At 39.5% G+C, this 27,968-nt stretch overlaps 1 protein-coding gene across 1 annotated transcript in view; it reads right to left on the reverse strand.

Moving 5' to 3' along the window:
- Positions 1–11,981: 11,981 nt before the first annotated feature.
- LOC148479272 (vomeronasal type-2 receptor 26-like) overlaps positions 11,982–27,968 on the reverse strand; it is a 43,669-nt gene continuing 27,682 nt past the window's right edge. Inside the window, exons 4-6 of the mRNA XM_088454688.1 lie at positions 27,085–27,315; positions 16,129–16,281; positions 11,982–12,572 (exon numbers count right to left, since the gene is read on the reverse strand). Coding sequence (XP_088310814.1) covers positions 11,982–12,572; positions 16,129–16,281; positions 27,085–27,315 — 975 coding nt within the window. The remainder of the gene's footprint in view (positions 12,573–16,128; positions 16,282–27,084; positions 27,316–27,968) is intronic.

Consider the following 27,968-nt stretch of genomic DNA (forward strand, 5'->3'; position numbering starts at 1 on the left):
GATCAGATGTCGTCATCTTCATCTACATCCCCATCAGTGTGTGCATCCTCCTCTACTTCGCACAATACTAATTTGTCCCTGCTGGATCCCACCATTGCAGATGCTTCTGTATTTTATTTTTACTTAATTGCTGGTAAAGGTCTTCCTTGTGGAATTTGTAATTCATTTTGATGAACATCATATTTTCCACATTTTGGGGAAGTAACCTACTACAATGATCACTGACAATTTTCTTGGCTGCACTGAAAACTCTTTTAGAGTACACACTGGAGGGAGGGCTACTTAAGTAAAGCCAAGCCAGTTTGAGTAAAGGACTCCAAATTGCCTTTTTCCTGCCAGTAGTGAAACAGACTATCTGACATGCCTATCTGGATGCTATCCCTAAAATAATCAGCAACCATTCTCTGAATGGTGACTGTATCAGAGATGTCACTAAACTTAAGGAAGTTCTTTCAGGCCCGACCAGAATTTATTTGGTTTTGCTGACTGATCTGCATTACAAGCAGTGGGTCTCTAGGGAAAATTGAGTTTTTTCCTGGCAGCCGCAGAAACTGATGGAGGAGATGCTGCCATGTCACATGCAGCTTGAGCTGACAATTTTTTCACTAACAGCACTTTGCATCTCTACAGATTTGTGTCCATTGGAAAGAAATACACAATGTATGACTTAAACCTAGGATCAAGTATGGTTGCCAAAATATAGTGATCTGATTTCAAGAGATTGATGACTCTTTGATCCTGGTGAAGCGAATGAACATACTTAGCGGAATCGCTTCATTTCAGCTCCTCCTTCAGTTTCTCCAGCTGCTTTTGCAATAGTCTGATTAGGGGAATGACCTAAATCAAGCTGTCAGTGTCTGAACTAACTTCACATGTGGCAAGTTCAAAGGGTTGGAGAACCTTGCACAACATGGAAATTATTCTCCACTGTACTTGACTAAGGTGCATACCCACTCCTTTCCCTATGTTATAGGCAATTGTGTTGCCTCAGATGGATTTTGCTGCTCCTCCATCCGCTAAAGCATATAGTGGGTAAAATTCCACCTAGTTACCACCTCTTGCTTCAGCTGAGGGCAGGACAAATTCAACAGTACTTGATGGTGCTGAAATCTTTTATATGCAGTTGCTGAATGTAGAAAATGTCTTAAAAAATTTTGGGCAACCAAGTGCATCTCCTGCATGCCCTTGTCATTTTTTTAAAATGTTGCACCACCAAATTAATTGTGTGAGCAAAACATGGGATGTATTTGAATTCTCCCAGATGTAATGCTCTCACTATATTGGTGGCATTTTCAGAATTCACAAATCCCGAGGAAGGTCCAAGCAGGGGAAACCATTTTGCAATGATTTTGCTGAGTTTTTCTAAGAGGTTCTTAGCAGTATGCCTCTTTGTTAAACCAGTGATACACAGATTAGCCTGCCTCTGAATGAGCTGGCATTTGTTAGATGCTGTTGTTTCTGTTTGCACTGTTGTATTAAATACACCTACCCAGTGGGCTGTCACAGTCATGTAATTTTAGCTTGCCCTATCCTGTAGTGAGGACACAGGACCTCAATTAACTGTCTAAAACTTACTGCATTAATGGCAGATTGTGGGCACACATCTAATACCTGCATAGCTTTTATGGCGTCAGTAATCCCCTGTGCAACTGGGTGACTGCTGTCTTATTTGTTCCCCCTTGCAAAGGAATGTTTGACAATCAGTTGCTTTGTTAAACATCTAAAAGTAGTCTTCCACATGGTGCCCTTTTGGGACGAAAATCCTCTCACAGCAGCAGATCACAGATAGGAATCATGGACAGGAGGGGACTCAGTCATTCTTATTAAATTGGATGCATGACTACTTGCAATTATGAATGAGGATGATGATGCAAGTGTTGTTAGTTGAGATTGCAGGTGCTTGGATCTAACAGAGAGAAGGGAGCAGCTAGGTGGCACAGGACTGTTTGTTAAATTTTTAGCCAAAGTTTCTGAATTTGAAAAATACTTCGCAATTTGATGAATGCACTGCAACAGGGAGTAGGTTCATAGATGGTTAAGGTCCTTACCTCTACTCACTTTTGCTTTGCAAACTTTACAGATGGCTTGACAATAGTTTTCCAGATTTGGGTGGAAATATTTCCACACATGAGAGGTGAATTTTTTTGTCTTTTGCCCCTTCATGACAATGGGCTTTTTCATACCATGAACAACAACTGTTGCCTGATTTACACAAACAACATCCTCGGCATCAACATCCTCACCATCAAAATCCTCATCATCCTTATTAGCACCAACTACAGATATATCACCCTAATCCTCCTGGTGCAATTCCACAGAAGCATCCTCAATTTCTATGTCAGCATGTTGACTTGTGCTGAACATCCCCACATATGCAGAGGACAAACAAGTGGTAAAAGGAGGATCCTCTTCAAGTACAGTATTGGAAAGGTTAGGTTCACACATGGCTCTTCTCAGGGATCTGAGACATTTCTGAGCACACAGTTAATTTATGTGCCTTAGCTATTTTAATTTTTTTGACAATTCTATGAAGGGCTTACAATCACTTTTCCATGGGTCTAAGTATCCACTTTGCTCACTTTTGCATATGCCAAAGCGGGTTCATGCTCCTGTACTGTGATCCAGATGCATGCGCAGACTGCGAACATTTACCAATTGCTTGCATCTGCATCCATGCATTCTTTGCTGAATCAGGCCCTCTGTTCAAGATTCTCATTCTACAACTGCAGTTGCCAGTTACTTCATACATTTATTGCCTCCTATCCAGGGCTGGATTATCCACAAGGCATTATAGGCAGGTGCCTATGACCCGATGTGTCCTAGGGGAGCTCACTTACAATCCGCAACTGGCTTGTGATTCAATTTATAAAATTACAAGTTACAAGTAAGACATTTACCTGGACTGCAAGCACTCACCAGGGGAGGGGGAACAAGTGCTGCATCACACAATGACCAGGCTACAGGAGCCTCAAGGGTTACTGGGGCTAAGCTGCTAGACATAAAGAACTGGGGCACACTGAAGTCTGCATTTTTGGGTAAGTCCCATGATACTCTGCAGAGAGGTGAGACGAGCATGTGCTGAGCTTTGATTGCTCCTCTGACCATTGGAGATGAGCAGCAGCCTACTGGGAGCAATTTTTGAGGTTTGTTTCTCCTGGTTAGCAGCAGTGTTCCCACTTTTTAATATTTTTCCCTGTTTGCAGCAGCCTGTTTACAAGGAAATCTAGATGCTGTTGAAATGGACTGATGTGCCTGTGTTCGCCCGACAACTCTCCTGTGACCACCCACAAAAGACACTTCCTGTCAATCACTCTACAATGGGTCTGCATAGCCACTGTGATCGCATTTCCGATTGCAGCGGCTGGTTTGCACACAAGCACTGTGATACACATGCGCATCGCAAAACAACCAGCTGATTGTATGCGTATTAGTGATCCTTGCAGAATCAGGCCCTGTGTTCCGTGCGAAATTGCAGCTGCGATTACATTAACGTAAATCTCTGAATCAGACCCTAAATCATCCGGTGTGTGAGTCCCTGTATTTGTTATAAATGTATTGTTTACAATGGTAGTACAGGTGCCAGCCACCAATTTCTGTCTGGACATATTGACAAGATGCCCAGATGGCTGGCCGTGTCCTGTAGTCTAACTGTACTGTAACGGATAATATCTACCTTACACCCACCACCAGCAGGGTCTGAAAAGAACAAACTGTATAATATGTGAACATAAAGCATACTTGTGGGGAATGACACAAATATGCATCTGTCAGGACTGCAACTATTTCAGTACATAAAGACAGACTACTTTTGCCAAAGTTCCTTTCACAAATTTACTGATGTCTTTTCTGAGCAGGTGGCAGACGAACTTCCACAGCATCATCCCTGGGATTGTCCTATTGAACTTATTCCTGGTAAAATGCCACCCAAAGGTCAATTATACCCTGTCTCCATTCCAGAGACCCAAGCCATGTCGGAATATGTGCAGGATAACCTACGAAAGGGGTTTATTAGGCCTTCTTCATCTCCCGCTGGAGTGGGCTACTTTTTTGTAAAGAAAAAAGATGGTGGTCTTCGACCATGTATCGACTTCAGAGGTCTAAATGAGATCACGGTAAAAAATAGATATCCTTTGCCTCTCACTACAGAACTGTTTGACAGAGTTAAGGGTTCTCAATAGTTTACTAAACTTGATCTAAGGGGAGCTTATAACTTGGTCAGAATTAAAGAAGGTGATGAGTGGAAAACTGTGTTTTATATGCGAGATGGCCATTATGAGAGCCTCGTCATGCCTTTTGGTTTATGTAATGCTCCTGCCGTGTTCCAGGAGTTTGTAAATTAAATTTTGCGAGATATACTTTATCAGTTTGTTATTGTTTATCTTGATGATATTTTGATTTTTTTTCCAGGAATCTTTCTGATTATCGTTCCCATGTTAAAGAGGTATTAAGTCGACTTCAAGCTAATAAGCTTTATGGTAAGATCTCCAAGTGTGTTTTTGAAGTTCCAGTTATAACCTTTCAGGGGTATATCATCTCCGGTTATGAGCTTCAGATGGACCCTGAGAAGTTAAAGGCTATTCAAGATTGGGTGTTGCCTACTTTGCTGAGGTCAATTCAGAGATTTTTAGGTTTTGCCAATTATTACAGAAAGTTCATTAAAGCATTTTCAATGGTTGTAGCCGCAATTACTGCTATGACAAAGAAAGGGGCTATTCCCAAAGTGTGGTCCCCAGAGGCATTGGATGCCTTTCAGACTCTTAAAGATGCATTTTCTGCAGCCCCCATTCTAGTTCAACCTGATGTGGAGAAACCATTTATGCTTGAGGTGGATGCCTCCACTTATGGAGTTGGGGCTATTTTGTCACAAGTGGCTGCAGATGGGAGAACAGTGTCTTGTGGATTCTTTTCACAAAAGGTTTCTAGTGCTGAGAGTAATTACTCCATCGGGGACCAATAATTGTTAGCTATTAAGTTACCTTTGGAGGAATGGAGATATTTATTAGAAGGCACAAAGCACCCTGTTAATATTTTTACAGACCATAACAATTTGTTGTATTTGAAGACTGCCCATTGTCTGAAACCATGACAGGTTCATTGGGCACTCTTCTTTTCTCATTTTGATTTTGTCCTCAGGTACCGTCTAGGTTCTTTGAACAAAAAGGCAGATGCACTTTCGCGCTCTATGTTGAAGGAGAAAGAACAAAATGAGGATCAAAGGTACCCTATAATAAACCCTCTGGCCTTTTCTTCAACTTCCATCTCTCCTGATCCTCCTTCTGGGATGATATTTGTGGCACCTGAGTTACGAGGTAAACTTCTTTCCTGGGTCCCTAATTCTCATTTCTCTGGATATCCATGGGTTCATAAAATGTACTCATTTTTGCAACTTTCCTAACGGTGGTCTTCTATGAAAAAAGATGTCCAAGAGTTTTCATACATTCTTGTTCTAAGTGTGTACAACATAAGTCCTCCCGGCAGTCTCCTGTTGGTCCTCTCCATCCACTACCCATTCCCACCCAACCATGGATCCATCTTTCCATGGATTTTATCACAGATCTTCCTGAGTCTAGGGGATGTATGGTTATTTGGGTAGTGGTGGATCGTTTTACCAAGATGGCTAATTTTTGTCCTTTGGCTCAAATTCCATCAGCCCCCAAATTAGCACAAATATTTAGAAAAGAGATATTTCATCTTCATGGACTTCCTTCTGAGATAGTGTCTGATTGCAGTATTCAGTTTGTTGCTCGGTTTTGGAGGGCTTTGTTTTCATCATTGCAAATTAAATCACAGTTTTCTTCTGCATATCATCCTCAGTCGAATGGACAAACCGAGAGAGTGAACCAGGAGTTGGAGACCTTCTTGAGAATGTATATTTCTTCTTCCCAATATGATTGGATGGATTTTTTGCCTTGGGCCGAGTTTGCTCATAACTTTCATTATTCGTCTGCTACAGGTGTAAGTCCTTTCTTCGCCAACTCTGGTTGACATCCTTGAGTTCCTGAGCTTCAATCAATTCCTACAGTAGATGTCCCAGCAGCTAAAGCTACCCTCCAATATTTTTCTGGAATTTGGAGACAGGTACATAAGTGTCTTAGGAAAGCCTCTCACAGTTATAAAGTATTTGCTGATAGAAAACGTTCGGCTGTGGTATATTGGTCCTTTTTGCATTATAAAAATTTTCAACCCAGTGGCATGTAAGTTACAGTTACCCCCAACCATGCATGTACCTAACTCCTTTCATGTCTCCTTGCTTAGACCATTGATTCTTAATTGATTTCATGACAGCTTGCCTAAAGTACCTCCTATAACAACTGTTTGAGGTGTGGAGTTTGAGATTGATAAGATTCTGGATTCACGTGAGCATCAAAATCAATTGCAATATCTTGCAGACTGGAAGGGTTATGGCCAAAAGGAGAGATATTGGATGAAAGACACTGATGTCCATGCTCCTAAGTTGATGCGTAATTTTCATGCTAAATTTCCTTTAAAGCCTGGTGGGTGTTCGGAGACCACCCAAAAAGGGGGGGGGCTGGTACTATAAGGACTGTGAATATTTCAGAACATAAAGACAGACTACTTTTGCCAAAGTTCCTTTGTGGCCATTGCAAGAGCTATCCTGCTTGCTGGCGTTCTTCACATGCAGGGGATAGAGGGTTAAAGTGATCATCTGTTTTCAAGGTGTTGTTAGGTTGTGGGATTCCTAGATTGCTCATTATCTCAAACCTGATTCCATTTGGGTCACATGTTCTGAACTGCCTATGGATTACAGACCTCTAGTATAAAGCCTGTCATTTACTGTCTCTCAGTGTCTGTGCAATGTTACTTCTAGGTCTTTCTTGGACTTCTGCCAGATCCCTGCTGTGCCTGTGGGTGGCTGTGGACTTTGTTATATCCTTGCCTGTGTTCCAGTTGAACCTCTGACGTCAGTGACCAGCCAAACTACAGAGCCAAGCATTGCCATTGACTAAGTACTGCCTTTTGCTTCACTGCTGTGGTTTTACCTTTTGCTGCACTATTTACCAGCCGTACTACAGAGCCCAGCATTACCATTGTCAAAGCATTGCCTTTTGTTTCACTGCAGTGGTTCACCCTTTGCTGCACCATTTAACTTGTCTGTTTTCTTCTCCGGTGGACATTGGACTTACCTTCATCACAGTTGTCAACTGCACCATTACAGTTACCTTCATTGCATTATGGGGCTCAACCCCACTCTGGGTTCCAGCAACACTGGAGGGCTCAACCCTGTCCTGGAACTACACCACTCCACAGGGTTCAAACCTGCTTCAGTCTTCATCGCATCACAGGGCTCAACCCTGCTTCAGTCTTCATTGCATCACAGGGCTCAACCCTGCACCATCCTCATATCACAGTGCTCAAACTTGCCCCATCTGCCTTCACATCACAGGGCTCAACCCTGCTCCATCATTCTCTGCATTTCAGGGCTCAACCCTGCTCCAGCTTTCTTCATGTCACAGGGCTCAACTCTGTTTCATCTTTTTCCGTATCACAGGGCTTAACCCTGTATTGACTTTCACAGCATCACACGGCTTGGCCCTATTGCCAGTACTACAGGGTTATTGGACTAAGGGTCCCCTACCCCATCAGTTCTTCTGTGTTAAAGACTATATTTTGCTTGTATACCCATCATTGCATATATGAACCGCTGTGTTATTGAAACCTTAAATGAGACATTATTATTATTTCTCTTGTGAATAAACCCTAATTACTTTTATCCCTGTACTACTGTGATTCCATGAAAAGGTCATTCCTCAAACCACCCCAGTTTATTGTGCCTAGTAGGCCTGCCTCCTTCAAGGAGTCTCAAGTGTTGGCCAACGTGACAGCATCTGGTGCTCTACAAAGTCAAGTTGCTGTGATTATGGGACTACTGTTTAGCCTTTGTAGCATCTCATTCAATTGCTGCAGTGGGTTATTGGTATATTTAATACTTAACCTACCAGTCAACTGGGATTTTAATCCTATTAAGGCCAGGGTCATAGAATAATAATTCTCTAAATACAGTTATATTTTTTGACCAATACATCAACACCCTCCAATTCCACTGTTTATTTCTACAGTATGCAATGCCAAAGAGATGGGTATACAATGCCATAGAGATGGCTTTTGCCAATAACCACTATAGACATTGGCTCCAGCAGCTTGCTCAACGTGATGCTATTCAGTACACATAGCTGTTGTGGTTTTTGGTAAGTGGAGAGGAATTCATGTTGACCATTGGCAGGGTGCTGCTGTTTAACTCACTGCAAAACACTACAGCTCTGCACCTCTCCTCACCCTTCCACCCTATCTTTTTTGACCAAGCCATCAACACCCGCCAACCCCACCGTTCATTTCTACAGTATTCAATGCCACAGAGGTGGGTATGCAATGACACAAAGATGGCTTTGCCGCTAACCACAATAGACATTGCAACTAGCATCTTGTTCAACATCATGTTAATTACTAACTGTGATGGTGTAAAGATGTGCTATTGCTTTCATTAAAAGTATTGGTATTCATGTTAACCACTTGTAAGGTACTGCTGCATCAATCACTGCATACTGTAACTCCACACCATCCCTCAGCCTTCATTTCTATGCAATGACACAAAGATGGTTTCTCCGCTAACTACAATAGACATTTGAGGTTTTTAGATTTGGAAACAAGAAAATGCCAGGCACTTCAGTTTCCAGTCTGATTAGTGGTTACATCTGAAAGCTGCTCACCTATAAGGGATGGCTAACCCCTAAAAATGTAAAACAAGAGAAAGAACAACTTGGAGTGAAATCAGTAATAAATGCAACTGCAAAAAAGATTAAAATACAAAAACAAAACACATATAAAAGCATAAAATGGTCAAATATAGTCATGTTTGAATTTGACGATACCAATGACCTTTACATCAATTAAATAATTAACTGTGCAATAAGCACAGAAACTCCGACAGCCAGAAGGGTGATGTAACAATGGGGATCTCATATTAGGATCAGCCACACATAACCTGGAATCTAAAGGCAGCGGGGACAGCTAATCCACTTGGTCCACATTGTATTGGCACCCTCCTTGGAAAGCAGATCTTCTAATAGGATCCGCTAAATATCTGGAACATCTTCAGACAATTGAAAAATGTATATGCTGATTTAATTTTTTGCATAACTAGCTGTAGCTGCAACTATTCAATTAGGTGAACACTTTTCATAATTTTCAACTGACAATTTAAGGACAAATAATAAGCCGGCAATTAGAGGTGAAAGAGATCAATTATAGTAGTAAAAAACTGCAAACTATTGCTGTATTAAGTGATTGGACACTGGATAGAGCCACCTTGTACATTAAGAATATTTGAAAGCAATCCTGATATATAAATGTGGATGTGCTAAATAATTTTAAAGATAATTAATTTTTATTGTCTATGATATGTATTATGTAATTAAATTCACTTTTTAAAAAATATATATTTGAAGCCAACTAATGTCTTTTCTGCTGTATCGCAAACTTATTGATAAATTATTTAATGCAGATTCTTTTCTAATTTATTAAATTATTTAACCTCACATGACCTCCTTCAGCCTAAACAAAAGAACCCTTCCCCTTAATTAAACCAAATGAAAGCATTAACCTCATCAACTTTACAAACTTTATTTAAGAATTAAACCCTTCACCCTCATAATAAATCCCATTTGAAACTTATTATGCTATCAGGTGTTCACTGCATGCCCCTACTATGCATGTCATATGTCACTACCATGCAGATTAAATGTCCATTAGATGTCCCCAATGCCTTTTATATTCCCATTAGATGTTCCCAGCATGCACCTTGTCTACCAATCAGATGTCCCCCATGCTACTAATATGCCCAACAGATGCCTAAAAGATGTCCCATGCTACTTATAAGCCCAACAGATGTCCCCCTTGCCCCTTATTTGCCCATCATATGTCCCACATGCCCAACAGATGTCACCCATCCCCCATATATGCCTGTCAGATGTCCCTCATGACCCTTATATGCCCATCAGATGTCCCCAAATGCCCATTATATGCCTGTCAGATGTTCCCCATGCCCCTTATTTTCCCATCATATGTCCCCATGGTCAACATGCCCATCAGATGTCCACCATATGCCAATTACATATGTCTGTCAGATGTGTCCTATTCCCTTTTATGCCTGTGTGATGTCCCACATGCCCCCCTTTCAATGCCCATCAGATGTCCCCATGCCCCATATATACCTGTCAGTTGTACTCCACATGGCCCTTGTACAGTATGCCCATTAGCTTATCCCAAATTTACGTAGCTTCATTCTCCCCAAATTATATTTTATCACAACTGAGCTCTCCTCCACCTCCTTACCTTGATGTTGCCAGATCCCATAGAAGCAGATCAGAAAGAGAGGGCAGAAGAACAGACTCTCATCCTCTACCTTCCCCAATTGGATCAGCTGCCTCTGTGACTGCTTGCCAGGACCTCTCCATTTAGTATTTAAGTGATGCAGCAGCATGTCATTGCCCTGTCATCATTGGTTGATCCTGCTGACACAGACAAATCCCGCCTGAACCCAAGGTGCCTGAGGAGGGTTGCTATGAGAGTCTACATGGTACAGCTCTGTGTATGAGTCTATGCTGAGTGAGCTGCTGCCATTCCAGATTTATGCCAGCAAGCCTCTAAGAAGGAGCAACTGCAGGGGAAGAGCCAGGTGCCATGCATTGTAACAGCAGGCTGCATGGCTAGTACTAGGGAAGGTATAAGGTACTACATTTGGTCCTCCCCCTATGCTGCTTATCTACCCACCCCACCTAAGCTCCTGCATTCCTCCTGAGTAGTGTGTTGCCACTTTCCAGCAAGAAGGTGTTCTCCCTCTGGGTGCCCACACAATTCATTTTAATTTTGCCCCTCTCAAATGTTTGGTACTCTATGGGTCAACCTCCCTCTAGCCCCCTCTGTTCCAATGCCGCTCTGTGAAGATGATTCACTCCAGTTGACATAACTTAGGGAAGACACTATTATACAAAAGTATAATATTGAAAAAGAACATAAATTAATAACTATTATATGTCCATAAATCATCCATTTATAAAGTTTCCAACTGAACTTAAAAATTCCCTATATAAAAAAAAAATACATGTTATTATGGTATTAATACTTAACAGTGAATAATCTATGTATTTTTTGGGTAAATTACATAACATTGGGAATGGGTATTACATTGAAAGAGAAAATAAATGTATCACTTAGGTCTTTGCAAATAAACATTTTTAATAACTTTCATATTTAAATATGGAGGTACATTAACAAATACCAATTATATTATCATTCTATAGCTTCTACTAATATGTTGATACTTGAGCATATAACTTATATAGCACTGGATAATAGATCCTGGTTATATTACCTAGTGCACATGTGAGGATTACAGACAATAACTCATGTTCTTATGAGAGCAGTGATGGTGCTTTAAAGGTATTTGTTATTTTTCTCACCTTTCCAATCTGACCTGAACTAATACATAATAACGTAAAGAAGGCAGTGCAATATAAATAGAATATTAATGTAAAAGTAATAAATTAAGTTAATTACCAATTATGAGTAGTGTATATTCACTAGTGAACATGATTGATGTTATGGGAATATTTTGGTACTGTGTTTGCTTGGATGTAAACAAATCTGATGTAAATAAGCCACAAGCATCTACTGCAAAATCATGCACATATTTCCAACTCTGCATCTGGACATAAATGTACCATTTTTGCACTTGGAGTAAATGTAACACATCTGCTGCTGACATGTAATGAACTGTATGCAACTCACAATGTACATAGATCTTCATATAAACAATACATGTTATTTTAGCATGTCCTTCTTTTAAGTATACATTCCTTTAATAGTGAGAACAACTTAGCATCAGACCAATTGTCTTCAGGTGTTTTAAGTTATGGTAGATCAGATTATATTAAAAGGATGTTTTTTTTTCCATGGAAAGCTAGTTATGTTCTTTTAATTTCAGGTCTTATCAGTATATAGTAACATTTAGGGAAGAATATGCAGCCTAATATTCCAATACATGAAGCTAATATAGCAAACACCTCTACAATGACCATTTGCTTCCCCGAACTGCTCAAATAGGCTGGGATGGCACAGACCCAAACACTGCAGAAGACCAGCATGCTGAATGTGATGTATTTGGCCTCATTATAGATGTCAGGTAATGTCCTCACCATGAAAGCCAGAACAAAGCTCACAGCTGACAGGAACCCCATGTAACCCAACATGAAATAAAAGGCCAGCATAGAACCCTCATTACATTGGATAATAATCTTCTCAGGGGTATAGTACCTGTCAAATTCTTGAAACGGAGGAGAAACTGACAACCAAATTACACCATTCAGGACCTGGACAGATGAGCAGATCATCAGTAAAGAATTTGGTAGTTTGACTCCAATCCATTTTCTCCAGTAGCTTCCAGGTCTTGTGGCCTTAAAAGCGATGCAAACGGTGGTGGTCTTGGCCAGTACAGAAGACACGGCAATAGTAAATATGGTTCCAAAGTAGACTTGGCGCAGCATGCAGGTTATATGCTGTGGACGACCAAGGAAAAGAAATACAGAAAGTAAACTCAATTGAAGAGATATGAGGAGAGTAAAGCTGAGGTTCCGGTTATTAGCTCTGACAATTTGACTGTTCCAGAAGGAAATAAATATTCCAATTGTGATGATAATTATAACAGAAAATAATACAGCTGTGACAGAAAACACAGAAGTTATAGTGTCCATTTCATATGAAAGAAACTCTTGAGCTTTAGAAATACATTTGTTTCTTGCATCATTAGGCCAATCAGTGTCATTGCACTTCACACAATTTTCATTGTCTATGAATTAAAAAAGTGAAAATATTTCATTAGTAATAATGCCCTGAGATATTTTTTCTCTCTCACTGCTCTTATTAATTTTAATTTTATTTTCAAATGTTTGTCTCAATCTCTCCTTTCTTTGTTACTCTATACTCCTTTTTTGCTTTTTTAAACTCTACCTCGATTTACATCTCTACATTACTTAGTGGATGAAATATTCTTTAACATTAGTTATTAGGACCTCATATACCACACAGTGAAAAAAAATATATGTATTGCTCCTTTGTTACTTGATATTGTTAAATATGAGGTAAGTGCTCATATTTTGTGTAAAAATCAATTGCAGGTCTGTTCTTTAAACCATGACAAGTGAATTATATTGTATTATGTTCTAAATCTAATTGCTAAATGCTGTATACATATTGTAGTGATTTGTTAATAATAATAGTAATAATAATAATAGAATGAATACCAAAATTGACAAATTGATTTAAAGAAATTTTCTAATATTCCAATAGTGTTTATTCTTATTTGCATAATTAATGTAACACATTAATTGAAATTCAATAAATTATCATAACATGCCTCTCAGAATCAATATTTGTTGGCATAAGCCTGTCATTTGTATTTTGCTGTGTCCAATCAGAGCTGTAATAAAAGCAATAAGAAATGATACAGGGATATAAACTAATTTTGTATAGTAATATCCCGGCAGTCCCTTAAATGAGAAGCAAGCTGTTCAAATTTCAGAGTTAGTTAAAAATATATAAATGGTTTGTACTTGCTGTCAACATAAGTGTCCTGGTCAGAGTTAGTTTATTCAGCTCTTGAAGCTGGGAGCAACAGTATAACTCCTCACTGGTTGTAAATTAATGTCCCTGTCAGTGTTGGCTTAGTTGGATGCTGAAAGTCGGGATTCACCTTAGTTGTAATGCTTGATATCATCATACAGCATAGCAGCAACTACATGGATCCAAGCCAGACAAATTTAAAGGCTCCTATGTAGTGCTGTCTAGCCTGCAGTATTCACCAGCAGCATGGAGCTGACTAATTAGATCATAGGGCTTGCCAATTTGATCTATTCTGCATGCAGAAGCCAGACTCTTTTGGACACAGCAGTTAAGTTGTCTATCAGTAATACATTTCATCCACCTCTGTGGACTTTTTTCAAGCTGAGTGCCCTCAACAAGATATGGCTCCATTAAATAGGGGGATATTGCTGTTATTCGTGGATAGAGTCCATCTTTTACATTTTTTTTCTCAACTTTAGCAGATGATTCTCTTTATACAATTATGAATTGCGATATGCATCTATAGATTGTATACTTGATATTAAACATAATTATAAAAACAAATATTTAAACATTTTTCTTTAAAAAAAATATAAAATTGAATTTTATAACCCACAAAAATTGATATTAACTGTCATTATTGAAATGTATTAATTTTTCATTTGTAACTATATGTGTAACAGATATAGGTATACACATTTTATATATTAATATAAGAACAAACAAAAAACATTTTGAATAATGAAAATAAAATTAATTTGTTATACATTTTTACATCTCATTCACTATGGAATCAAATCACTTGGTTACATTTTTAATTTTAAGTCATTTTATTAATTGTTTAATTTCTAATTTTTTATATTTTGCATTCTGTCGACTATATTATTTGGAAAGATTTTTTATTAATTATTGATAACTATCTAGAACTCCTTATTCAAGATAAATGGTTTCCATAGGACTGATCCATCAAATTAAGAAAATGGGGAGGTAGAAAGGGGGAGAAAGAGTGGGGAAATCATTTGAACGAGAAGAAGATTGATGATGCACTGTAAGTGTTATTCTGGCAACCCTATAATTGCACTATGAATTGCATTTTTGATAATTGCTGATAAAATTAATTCTACTACTCAGGGGATATTGACAACATCTAGCCCAATGGGTCATTTTTTGTAAGCATGACATGAAGGACTAGGTTCCAACATGGGTCGGAATGACCCACATGGGCACAGGGAAAATCCCCCATGGGCCCCGCTGCCTATGGGCCCTCCCCCTCCTGTAGCACCCTGGTTCAAGACTGTGCATATGTTACATTATAATGCATTTCCAGTATTATGGTGTATTCACTACAGTGCTTTGTAATTATCATTCTGCTACATTATCATGCATGCACTATCAATATTTTCTATGTATATTTATAAAGGGGCCCAAACTTGCACTCTCTAACCCTAACCCTTCCTAGGGGGGTACCTAACATTCACCTCTGGGTGCCTAACCCTCCCCCCTACATGTACCTCACCCCAATCCCCCCCAAACCTAACCCTGCTATGCTCCCTAAAGCTAACCCTCCCACCATGGCTAATGCTATGGGCACCCTGGACTTATGTCATTCGGTCTGGCGTCTTTCTGCATTCTGGCATCAGGATTAAGATAGGCATCAGTATTTTGATCCCTATCTTAAATCCCTTGTCGGTATTTGGATGTCGGTCTCATAACTACATCCCGTCTGAGTTTGTTAACAAGTTAGCATCTGCTGCACCTGAGTTTAATTATTTTTTTCCAGATTATAACTTTGGGAGTGAGTTTAAAGTTATATAAAGTTAGTAATTAATTATGAACATTATTAATAAAAATATTATACTAATAATGGAAATAAGACCACAGTGACTTAATACTTGTGATCATCCAATACAATAAATATTGCATTATTTAGCCTTTCAATTTTGCTAAAAAAAAGACTTGTGTGGTTTTGGTAAAAATTCAACAAAGTAAATTGTTTTTCTTTAATAACTTTTGGCGACCTGTCTTGCATTAGTTAAAGTGATCTTAGTTGCATACTGTCCATGTACAGTATGAATATTTAATTTTATTGACTAAATAATATCAAAACCATTTAAAATATAAAAACTTGGTGTATGTTAATTAGAGATAGGTGGGTCCAGTTCCCTGACAACTGACAACAACTAAATCTAGGGGATCACAGTCAAACTGTTTACAAGTTCAGTATCACTTTGGGGTTCTGAGTCGAATCAAGTACCAGTTCAGTTCTGCAGTCAGTTCGAAACTCAGATATAAAAAACAACCTCAGGTTTCGGATTGTCCAAATAACATGATTTTAGCTTTTTTTTTTTAGTGTTCTAAAACCAAAATAACAACCAAAACATGAAGATTAATCCTTATCCAAAACCAAAACATGGGGGTCTGCACACATCTCTAATGTTGATGCTTGAATAGAGTATGCTGTTAATTCATTTACTATGCTATTCACTAACATACCAAAATTGTAAAATAATATACAAATACAGTACTTGACTTAGTTATTTCTCCTTCTGAACATGTCACACATTTATAGCAACAGGCATGATATCCTTCCTTGGTAGCTTTTCTGAATCCATCATGACACTCTTCAGAACATTGACCTCGTGGCATCTATTTAAAAAAAAAAACTGTTTATGCTTTAGAGGTTTAAGAAAATATTTCATATTAAAACTCTTTTTTTTTAAATGCTAACAACTGGAAAATACTAATATATGTAGAAATATTATCAAGCCGGAATATATTGTATAGACACGTGGGAATATGTTGGATAGACAAGTGGGAATATATTGGATAGACAAGCAGGAATATATTGGATAGACAAGTGGTAATGTATAGGATAGTCAAATGGGAATATATTAGCTAGGCAAGCATGTATTTACTGGATAGAAAACCAGGACTATATTGGATAGACAGGCAGGAATGAAACATTTTTATGGAAAGTTCATTTAGCCAATGCTGAGAAAGACCAGTAGAAAACACAGATTACATTAGTTTTTCCCTTGAAACTTTAGGCACCTAAAACTAAAGTTTGGCAAAAAAGTTATCCATGAGACTTGACATAGGTGAAAATGGTATGTTGAACAATGTGTTTCACTTATAATAAACTTGCTAACTTTTTTCAAAATTGAGAAAAATAAGTTACAATTAAGTCCATGCAGCTCATGTAGAGTTAAATGCTTCCAACATGGAAGGGAAAAATGATGGTGCAGTAGAGAGTAAAAAGGAGGGACGGAAAGGAGGGAGTTGGAAGGTAAAGCCCAAGTATACTAAGGTCTTGTTATGCATCTTACATGCCACGAAGAGGTGAACTAACTTCAGATATGTCCCAGATATCCCTTGCTGCTGATGAAAAATAAGCAATGCACCTTGCAATAGCTTTAAAAATAACATGAAAAAGTAAAGCACCCCTACAAAAAAAATTAATATTTTATATTTCTAGTGCTGAGAGCAAAGGCTACTTGCTATTTACAAAACCAAACCCACATAAACAGCTCTATTAATCATCACCTAATGAGCCCTTTTTACATTTTTTTTCATGTAATTTTCTCTATTTTAAGTGTTATATCCTTCATTACAAGCTTCATGAATAGGATTATCACTTAAATATGCTTGTTAGAAAACTGGCCCAATAATTTCCACACATTTTTATGTATGGAGATCAGGAAATTGTGACATTCATCAGGTTTTGAAAATGCTTTATTTTTGGAATTTGATAGTGACACTGTCCTTTACTATTCTGATTATGTGGATGGCAAGCCTGTATTTGGCCTGTCTGACCACACCTCTGCCTGCTCATTCTGGGCCTCATTCAGACCCGCTTGTGAGCCCTGAGCCCTTGTGAGGCCAGTGCGCATGCGCACGACTGAGGTGGCTCCGTCGTGCGCATGCGCGAGACACGGATAGTGACGGGCAAGCCGTCGCTATGGGTCTCGCTACAAAGGGGGCGTGCTGTCGATGGCGAGTGACAGCATGCCCCCTTTGGTGGATGTACTGGGGGCGTGGCTGCCCAGATGGAAGCATTCCCATGGGAATGCCGACCATCTGGGCCCGGCCCCACTGACATCACAAATGATATCAGTGGGAGTGCTGTTGGCTCTGAAACAGCCGAAAGCACTCCAGGGCTTGCGGCCATGAGACCCTACCACAAGGGTCTCGTAAAAAGCCTGATGGTCATAAAGGTCTTGAAACATATGTGGGACTTTCTCTGGGACCCCGCTGGCACCCCCCTGAGTAATATTTAAGCAAGTGGAAGTTTCAAATTAGCTTAATTAGTCTTTATTTTGTCACCTTCTAAAGCAGTGTCTTCTGCATCCAGCATCAGGAGCTGGGTCTTCAGCAGCAGCATTGAGTATGTCAGTTTGTATGAGTGTTTGTAATGTGTATGAGTGTGTGTGAGAATGTATGAGTGATTGTGACACCTGGTGTGTGTGTGCGCACCCAATGTCAGTTTATGCTCCCCCTGTAATGGGTGTTGGGAGAATTACATCTCCCTGCAGCCCCCTCTCCTCAGTGACAAGATTGAGGAGAGTCTACCTGGAGCCATAGAGACCACCGGAGATCTCCAGGCAGGTAAGCATCTTTTTTTTACACGCTGTGGAGTTATTAGCTCTGAAAATCCTGCATCTACCCCTGGTAGTCCAAAAATGGGTGCAAGTTTTTTTTTCTACTTTGCTAAACCTCACACCCAATTGAATATGCCCCTTAGAAGGCAACAAAGTCCATCTTAATAGTCCACTGCATTTTAATACCCCTAAGTGTGATAGTAAAAGCTGGCCATAAAAAGGATGCTGCTGGGAGACCCTCACCAAAGAATCTGTTTCAGCATTTTATCACCCATAAAAAAAATACAAGAAGAGTCCCACCAGAAGATAATGCAGTAACTGCTGGGTTTTGCCCATTGCCAGATGCTTTTCAACCACTGCATGAGCAGGAATCTGATCCCCAGGAGACACACCACTGGTTTAAATCTCTGCATTCCTAACTTCCAATGTATGATGGGGATCTTAAGAAATGCATATAAATATTCAATGAATGCGCAATCCATTTTATTCCTCTCTGGTAAGTTCCTCTCTGAAAAGGCTGAAGAAGCATTCATCAGAAAGTAGTGAGAATACTGTATCAATGTTTAGTAAGCCCAGAATCTCCCTATAGAAGTGTAATGAGCCTATTGTTTATAATTGCACTAACTTCATGGACAACTTGCACAAATCTTTGATTAGCCTGCAAGACTGTCATCAGCTGCTTCTCTACTTGCTTGTGTATGCCAAGGGGCTTTTACTTCAGATAATAAGTGATACAGATCCATACCATGGCTTCAGAGCTATATTAGAACATTAAAGCTTTAGTAACCACTTTTTGCAAGGTTTTAACTAGAGATGTGTGCCGACCCCGTGTTTTGGTTTTGGATATGTAGTAATTCTTGTTTTGTTTTTTGTCAAAAACTGCCCTCACAGGTTTTGAGTGGTTTTGGTTTTGGATCTGTATTTTATTTTTTTTAAATGATAAAAACTGCTAAAATAACATAATGTGGGCCTGTTTTGTTCTTACAGTATAATTATCCTCAATAACATTTATTTCCAGTCATTTCCAGTCAATTGTGACCACCCCACAATAATGTTTTCATCCAGTTTAGGCCAAAAGGTTGCACTGAGCTAGCTGGCTGACTATATTAAGGCACAGCAATGGACAGGCAAACACATGGCAGTTCAACTTCACACATGACATATCTAGGAAACAGAGAGGCACTGCATTGGCAGACAGGTTGGCAGATTAATATAAACTATATAATGTTTTCACGAATCAAGAACTAGATTTGAGGTCCATGGACTGTATGAGGAAATGGAGGTGAAGAATGCAGTGGAAGAGAGATTCATTGATTTAATAATTGATTAATTAATCATTTTTTATTACTGCTATGGCAAAACAAATCATAGAAGTGAAAAATGCTAGTACAAAATAAGCACCCAAAATGGATGAATGTGATGCATTAGTTGATTGATAGAATAAATTAATCAATGAATTGATCAAATTGATTGATTGGGTAAAACAAAAATACATTTAAGGTCATAAAATATTACATTGTGAATAGTCAAGGATTCCTCACAAGAAAGAGAAGCTTAGAAACCTAATAGTTGCACTGCAGAGCAGCTAACTCCAAATCAGCCTACTACCAAATATGGGATGGCTGACCTGCTGGTCATACAACCACCCACCCGACTTGCATAGCACACCCCTGTAGTACATTTTTAAATTTAAGGCCATAAAAGATTGCATTGTCAGCAGCCAAGGATTCCTCACTAGTGTTGAAAGAAACGCAAAGACCCTTTTACAGTTACAATGCAGAGCAGCTAACTACAAATCAGCCTATTGTAGACTAACAAATAAGAGGAGACTGAACTGCTGGCCCGACTACCCCTTCTGATTGGGTAACACAACCCTCTGATCATACTGCATGGAGACAGTTCTTAAATTATGTGAAAGAAAAAAGCACTGGGGGACAGTGAACAAACAGCACAAACTATAAAAGAAAATATTTTTTATACTAATTTTGAGCTCAGTTCACACTGCGTGGAGACACAGCAATTATAATTTATGTTCATAAACAAAAAATGCATAGGGGGTCAATGCACATATTTAGTACAAACAAAATGGAATTTTTTTCTGCTTTTTTAAATTTGCAGCTCAGAACGTACTGCTTGGAGAGACAGTGCTTATATGTATGTGAACAAAAAATGCACTGGGGACAATGCACAGATGTTGTACAAACAATAGGGGAATTTTTTTTTTCACAGCTCAGCATACATGGGACCTGATTCAGACCCGTTCGCTAAATGCGATCCCTCACTCCCAGCGTATGGAAATTTGCCTAAGTGACGTCAGGGCAAGTCATAAGCATATGTCTTGGTGAGCGATCACTTTGTGTTTGTAGATGCCCTCCAGCCTGTCTTAATATGACCACTTGCATACATCATCTTCAGGAAGTGCAAGAAACCATTGGTACATCGAGCACCATCAGATTCTCTCGCAGCGCTTAAGGTTGACTATACCCTGATGCAAGCACTGCGAGCACTTCAGTGCAGATTTCTATCAAGTGACGTGTCCTATGATGCTGGGTGTTAATTATGCACGCCTCTGAAATGGCATTGAAATTGACAGGCACGCCTGCTTTCGCAATTCCACTCCCCAGTTTCCAGTGGCCTGTCCCTGTTACCACCCACAAACGGCTTCACCTGTCACCCATTCAGCTGGGCTGTCTATGCTTGGTGAATGAGAGTATCCCCATCACTCGTACTAGTTTGAGCACGTGCACTACAAAGCATATGCATGCGCACATTGAAAAACATTGCTCTGAGCGATCACTTACTAGCGAACAGCTCTGAATCAGGTCAACTGTGAGGAGAGACCCAGAACTTTTATATGTATATGAACATATGCAGATAAGCTTTGGACATACCATATTGCTGTGCAATTTGTGCACATGTCATTATAACCTATGGCTTTGCTATATTTGGAATGCAAACATCATTGTTGCCAGTTTTTTCTTTATCAGAGAATTTTTTTAAGATGCCTTATTTTTTATTTTTTATTTTTTACTCTCTCTTCTACGGCTTGTCCTGTGAACCAGTATTAGGTTTCCAAATTTTCATGCTTTAAAAATGTTTTAATAAAGAGCTGTTGAACATATAATATTGGAATTTTTACTTTACAGTATATAGGTGAAGCGCTGGAATTCTTCTTGTTCCTATATTCATAGGAGGACATCACGCAAGAAGTTACTGATGTCCAATAAAAATATTTCTACACATCTCAAGTTTGCAAAAGAGCATCTGGATGTTTCACAGCACTACTTCCATAAAAGTATGTGGACAGATGAAACAAAATGTGTGTTGGTTGGAAAGAACACAACATTCTTGGGGAAAGGTAATATCCTGCACTTTAAGACATAAGCAAGATTCCAGCGAGTTTGCCCAATGTGTTAATGTGGAAATCATTTGAAAGGCAAAACCATAGAGAAGAAGAATGACTATGAAGAGAAATAGGGGGAAAGAGAAAAGGGCGCAGACGGAGTAGGAAGAACCTGGCTTAATTGGATGGCAATCATGTACAGCAAAACATGCTAAAGAAGAGTAAGGAAGATGCACAACAAATCCATTCTGAGGACCACGAATATATGGGCATTGGATCTTAGGTAAGAGGAAAAAGAAGAAGACAACTTAAAATCCATCCATGAGAATTAAGTAGCAGAGAATCCATATCAGGATCTGCTGATGACAGAACATGAAGAAATAATTGTGCTGAAAACACTCTGCAATGGAGAGGGGAGGGTGTGTCATTTCTGAGTCAAGATTAAAACTCTAGCAGCATTGTGCTTTTGCCTTTTAAATGTTTGCCACTTACTAGATCAGGCAGACCTGCTGTCATCTCGCTGATGCCTGCAAGTTGCATTCTTTTACATTTCTCCCATGTGTGGAGAAAAGAGGCACAGCTCACCAGCATCCAAACCTCATCCCAACTGTGAAATATGGCAGATAAACCATCATAGTTCTGAGTTGCTTTGCTGTCTCGGGGCCTTGCTACCACAGGCTCTTATTGATGGACAAAGGAATTCCAAACTTTATCAAAAGATTTCACAGGAGGATGTAAAGCAAGCTGCAGCTAATTGAAGTTCAACAGAAGTTGAGTAATGCAACAGAACAATGACTCAAAATAGATGTAAATAAAATAACTGATTGGCTTTAGAAGAAAGAATTTTGTCTTCTGGAGTAGCAACTCAGTCCTGATCTCAAACCATTCAAGATGCTGTGACATGGCCTCAAGAAAGTGGTTCACATCAGACATTCCAAGAATACTTCTGAACTAAAACAATTTTTATTTTCCATTGCGCAGGTCTAAAATACAGCTACATGAAATGTTTGGTTATGGTTATTTGTGCCAAAAAAGACTCAACCAGTTATTAAAGGGATGTAATCCTAATGTCAACATTTACAATATTGACATTCTTGATCTTGACACTACAGTCTCAACAGTTATAATGTCAGCACCAACATGTCGACAATTATGATTGTTAAAATGTTGAGATTGACCATGTCAGTGTCACAATTGGTGCTCGAGGGTTACCTGTATCAGGTGATGAACTGGAATCACTGGAGGCTGGCTGGACTGGAACCATGGGGGACATGAATAGCTCTTTTAATAAAAGAAGTGGGTAGCAGTGAGAACTGCCTTGGGTGATGAGTGACTGGAACAGGAAACTTGAGAGGTTGGAATGAGACCAGAAGGAACTTGGAGGGACCGGACTGGGACCAGCAGGTAGGCAGACTGAGCTGGTCGGGGTACCAGTAGATGAGCTTGCAGATGGATGGTAGCGTGGAAGCTACTTGTTGTGGCTTGGGAAGCCGTGGGTAGACGTTGGTAGCTGGGTGGCTACGTGGAGCGGCTGGTAGCGTGGATGCTACTTGGAGCGGCCTGGGAGCCGTAGGTGAGAGGTGGTAGCGTGGAAGCTACTTGGAGCGGCCTGGGAGCCGTGGGCGAGAGGTGGTAGCGAGGAAGCTACTTGGTGCGGCCTGGGAGCCGTGTGGAGAAGCGGGTAGCGTGGATAGTCACTTGGAGCGGCCTGGGAGCCGTAGGAGAGAAGTGGTAGCGTGGAAGCTACTTGGTGCGGCCTGGGAGCCGTAGGTGAGAAGTGGTAGCGTGGATAGTCACTTGGAGCGGCCTGGGAGCCGTGTGGATAACTGAACGTAGCAGGCTTTACAGATAGCACTGGTCTAGGAACCAGCAGGAGCCTGGGACACACTGGAACTCAGGTACAGCTACAGCACAAGTTGTACACCACGGAATGTAACGAGATGTTCAAGCCCTGAGTGCTATTAGAGGAGGATCTATATACCAAGAGTCTGGCAGCGATTGGTGGATGCAGACAGGTGGTCTGGCAGTGGCATTCAGAGTGGAGCAAGACACAGCATGCAAAAGGAGTATTCATCTCTGCAGCTCTGAGAATCAGGACCACACCTGTGATTCCAATTAAGACTAGCAATGCTCACAGACAGAGCAGGGTCCAGGTGTTTAATCAGTTTGGCTAGGAGAGAAGTCTGCACACACAGAGATCAGTCAGCATGATTCAGCCAGAGCAGATGTCCCAGGAGAATTGCAAACACAGATCCATGGAGCAGCTGACAGAGGTAAGTCTCAAGGCAAAAGGGTGACAACTAGACAGGGTTGTGACAGCATCTGCAGAATATTGACATGTTACACTGTAAGGATGTGGCAGCAGAGGATAAGTGTTAGGCCAATGGAGGGGAAATTAGGTTTATGCACCAGGTAGAGTCTTAGGGTTAAGATATGGGAGGAAAGGTTAGAGTTTATCACTAGGGGGAGGGTTAGGAGTTAGGATTTGTATTACTCACTACCAGAAGTGCAACAGGATCTGCCAGAAGTCATCACAATGTATCCTCTGGACCCAAAAAACACTTCTGTAGCCACCAGACCTGCCTGACAAGTTTAGTTACCACTAGACCACCAGGGACATAATGTAGGCATTGGTATCATGTTCACATGTCATCAGTGTTGACATGATGAATGTTGATGTCATTAAATTTGACATGCCAAACATTTCAACATGCTGATTGTCAGTATTATGACCATGTTGAAATTATGAAAGTGGACAAACGGTACCACACCCATTTGTAAATAAAAGGGTTCACAAGACATCCAAACATATTATTGTGGTAATAGATCAGGCAAGTCATGTTTCTCTGTTCTTGTGATTTAGATTAGGGGTTCTCAACTCCTGTACTCAAATACCCCCAGAAGCTCATGTTTTGTAGATTAATTTAATCATGCAGAGGTTATTTAATCTACTTTACTTGATTAGTGTTAATCCCAAATGCATCTACAGACAGAAATTCTTAAAACATGACATGCTGGTTGCTCTTGAGGGCAAGAAATACTGATTTGTATGTAGATCAGATTCAATTTTCTGTCTAATTTATGCAGAAATCCCAATAATACCAAAAGCAGAAGAGATTGGTAGAGATAGGGGGAAGGAAAGGGGAAGAATTATGTATATATATATATATATATATATATATATATATACAGTCCCGGCACTCACTCCAGTAAGTTTATTCTATAAATTGTTAGAATTGGTTTTAACCAGGAATTACTTCATATATGATAACCAATTCTTTTTACAGAAGCTGGGATGTGCGATGGTGTCCAATGTGGTCCCATTGTACGCCAATGCATATATGTATATGGTTGAACAAAGCCTTTTTAGGCATATTCCTGATATTTCTAACATATTGATTTAGTACTGCAGATTGAAATATGGTCTACTTAGTACTGATCTGTTTGTCATAGAGACCGATAGAAATTCGATTCTATGACACGATAGTTTCCACCCTTTACCAATGCGCCGAGGATTACCTTATCCCCAATTATTGAGAGTTAGGCATATATCTAGTGATCCTGTCCAAGTAGAAAAACAAATGGGGATCATGTTTAACAAATTTGTAGCTCGTGGTTATGATAGGGGTACCTTATCTAATTTAAAATGTGAAGTCAAGAGCTTACTTAGAGAGGCTACCTTTAAATCCAACCGTGAACAGAGAGTGGACATTAAAGTCATACCATGGGTTAATCGCTTCAATACTAACAGTACTGCAACTACTAAGATCGTGAAAGATCTTTGGTCTGTAGTTAATACAGATAGTGAATTACCAACCTTAATGAATACCAAGATAATGCCTTGTTTCACCAGGGCAAGAAATCTTAAGGACCGGTTGGTCAAATTAGATGTTGCCCAATTAAAGGAAAAGGGAAAGAAAAAACCTTTATATTTTTTATCCCAAAAAAATGGATACCACCGATGCCTGGGGTGTATCACCTGCCGATCGGTCATTTTGTGGGACACCTTTAACCATCCCTACACTGGGAAGAAATTCTTTATTAATTCACCTGTTACATGTAGTACTATGTTTGTAGTTTATCTACTATCATGGCCATGTGGCCTTTGCTATGTGGTAAGACGGAATGTCAGATTAAAGAACGTATGGCCCTGCATCGTTCAGCCTTATGAATTGGCCTGAATGTAAGTTGCAGTGAACAACCAGTCGCTAAACATTGGATAGCCTTTAAGCATGGAGTAGCTGACCTGAGGTTTAAAATTATCGAACATATTCCTCAGAGCATAAGAGGGGGAAATAAGGCTAAGAGACTTCTGCAGGCTAATGCCGAAGGATTTATAAATTGGATACTTTGGCCCCTAAGGGGTTAAATTAATCCCTTGGTTTACAATGTTTTTTGTAGAATGCATTCATTTATTCACATCTTGCACCATTGTATTATGATGTCCCTTATGCATTAGCTTTAAGATTTAAGTATACGCCAATTATGTTATTTCTGTTTAATAATGTATGCATCAGGTACTTCTTTTATATGTTATGTGTTTGAAAAAGGGTAATGCATTATGTTGTTCGGTTGCTATGGCAACGGAGAGTGCTTCGGTGACTAGGTGGCGCTACTGTCTCAGCCCTATGATGTCACGCAGACTGCGACTCTCTGGGATGCACGCTTGCTGGGTGGGGTGGAAGTGACATCCACAGGCTGTGACTGCTCCGGATGAGTGCGCGCCATGTGTGACGGATGGAGGTGGATACCGGTGCCCCGGATCACCTGAACCAAGTAATGTTAACCACATGTGTATATATTTGTGTGTGGGTATTTGTGGTGTTTATATCCCAGACGAAGGGGTTGTGCCCGAAATGTTGGATTATGTATTAAAAAAATTTTTGAGAACATTTCTGTCAGTTGTCGAGTGCTGCCATCTTTTCCAGTACTATATATATATATATATATATATATATATATATATATATATATAATGTGTATAAAATGTTAATAATAAATTGTAAAATTGTAAAAAGTGGAGACTTCATAAACGCTTTAGGCAATGCTATTATTTAGTAATAAAATTTATTTAAGTTTTAAAATGACTACATTAAGAATCCTAAAAAGTTTTTTTCTTTATTGATCTATCTCAAAATTGGTTGAATGGTTTCCATTGTATATTTCTCAAAAAAATGCCAAGACAACATTTCATGCAGATTTTTGTACTAATCAAAAGTTATTAGCTTATTTTCAAATGTCTTATAAGGGAATGTTCCATTTTACTTTAATAATACTGATTGCAGCATTTAGGTTATTATAACTTTAAGCACAGGAGGAATATTATAGATTTGCCTGAGTTCATGGCTACACACACAATGCAGAGGGGAATACTAGACATGGATAAGCCATTTCAGGTATAATACCTTGCCTAATTACAATATATACATTTTGTGTATAAATGCAATAAAATAGGTAAATGTTAATTTTAATTTCAACTATTTAAATCAGTATAACTTTAAAACATACCCTTCCATTTAGCCAGTGAATTTTCAATTGTTCAATGTTCAGCTGTTTATTTTCTGGGAATGATAAATCAATTGTTCCCACAAGTACATTGTTATAACTAGTTTGTTCTCCCTCATCAAAATAAATCCAATTTACAAGATGCAAAGGAGAAGAAAATTCTCCTTTTTGGTTATAAAATATTTCTGTACCATATTCATCTTTATAATGAACCTTTCTTATGTATCTGTGAAGCTTTCCAAGAAAAAAAAAGTGTGAGAGAAAGAGACAGAAAAATACTGAATTTGGGTGACATTATATCCATTATACCCCTTTTACACCGGAGCTAAAACCCTGGTTATTGCAGGGTTAACCCTGGCAGCTCCCTGGTGTAAAAGGGGTGTAAAATGGGAGAGGGTTGGATCGCCGGGTCGAGTGACCCGGCAATCCAACCCAAGTAAATAACAGGGTTTAACACAGGCATTGCCCATGAAACCCTGCTGTGAGAACAGCACACTCTGGGTCATGATGACCTGGAGTGCACTGCTAGCTGGCTGATTGGTCTGGCTTCAATGGCACTTGGAGATGACGTCATCTCCAAGCATCCACTTTCACGCTGGGAAAGCCGGGTCCATGTAGACTGACTCCTGTGTGAGCGGCGCTGACTTGGGAATATCCAGAGTCGGCGCTGACTAAATTCTGGGTCTGATCCGGATAGGAACTCTGTTCCAACTCCGGGTCATACCCAGAATTTTAGTGGAAAAGGGTTATTAGTTAGCACATATAGTATAGAAGAATGACATTTGAAATTAAATTATACAGTAGAATATTTCCATTGTAAGGGGAGATTTATCAGAGTTTGAAAAGAGATACAGTATTAACCAATCAGCTACTGACACTTTTAAACA

The sequence above is a fragment of the Taudactylus pleione genome, unplaced genomic scaffold, assembly GCF_031769625.1.
Source record: "Taudactylus pleione unplaced genomic scaffold, aTauple2 ptg000627l, whole genome shotgun sequence".
NCBI classification, from domain to species: Eukaryota; Metazoa; Chordata; class Amphibia; order Anura; family Myobatrachidae; genus Taudactylus; species Taudactylus pleione.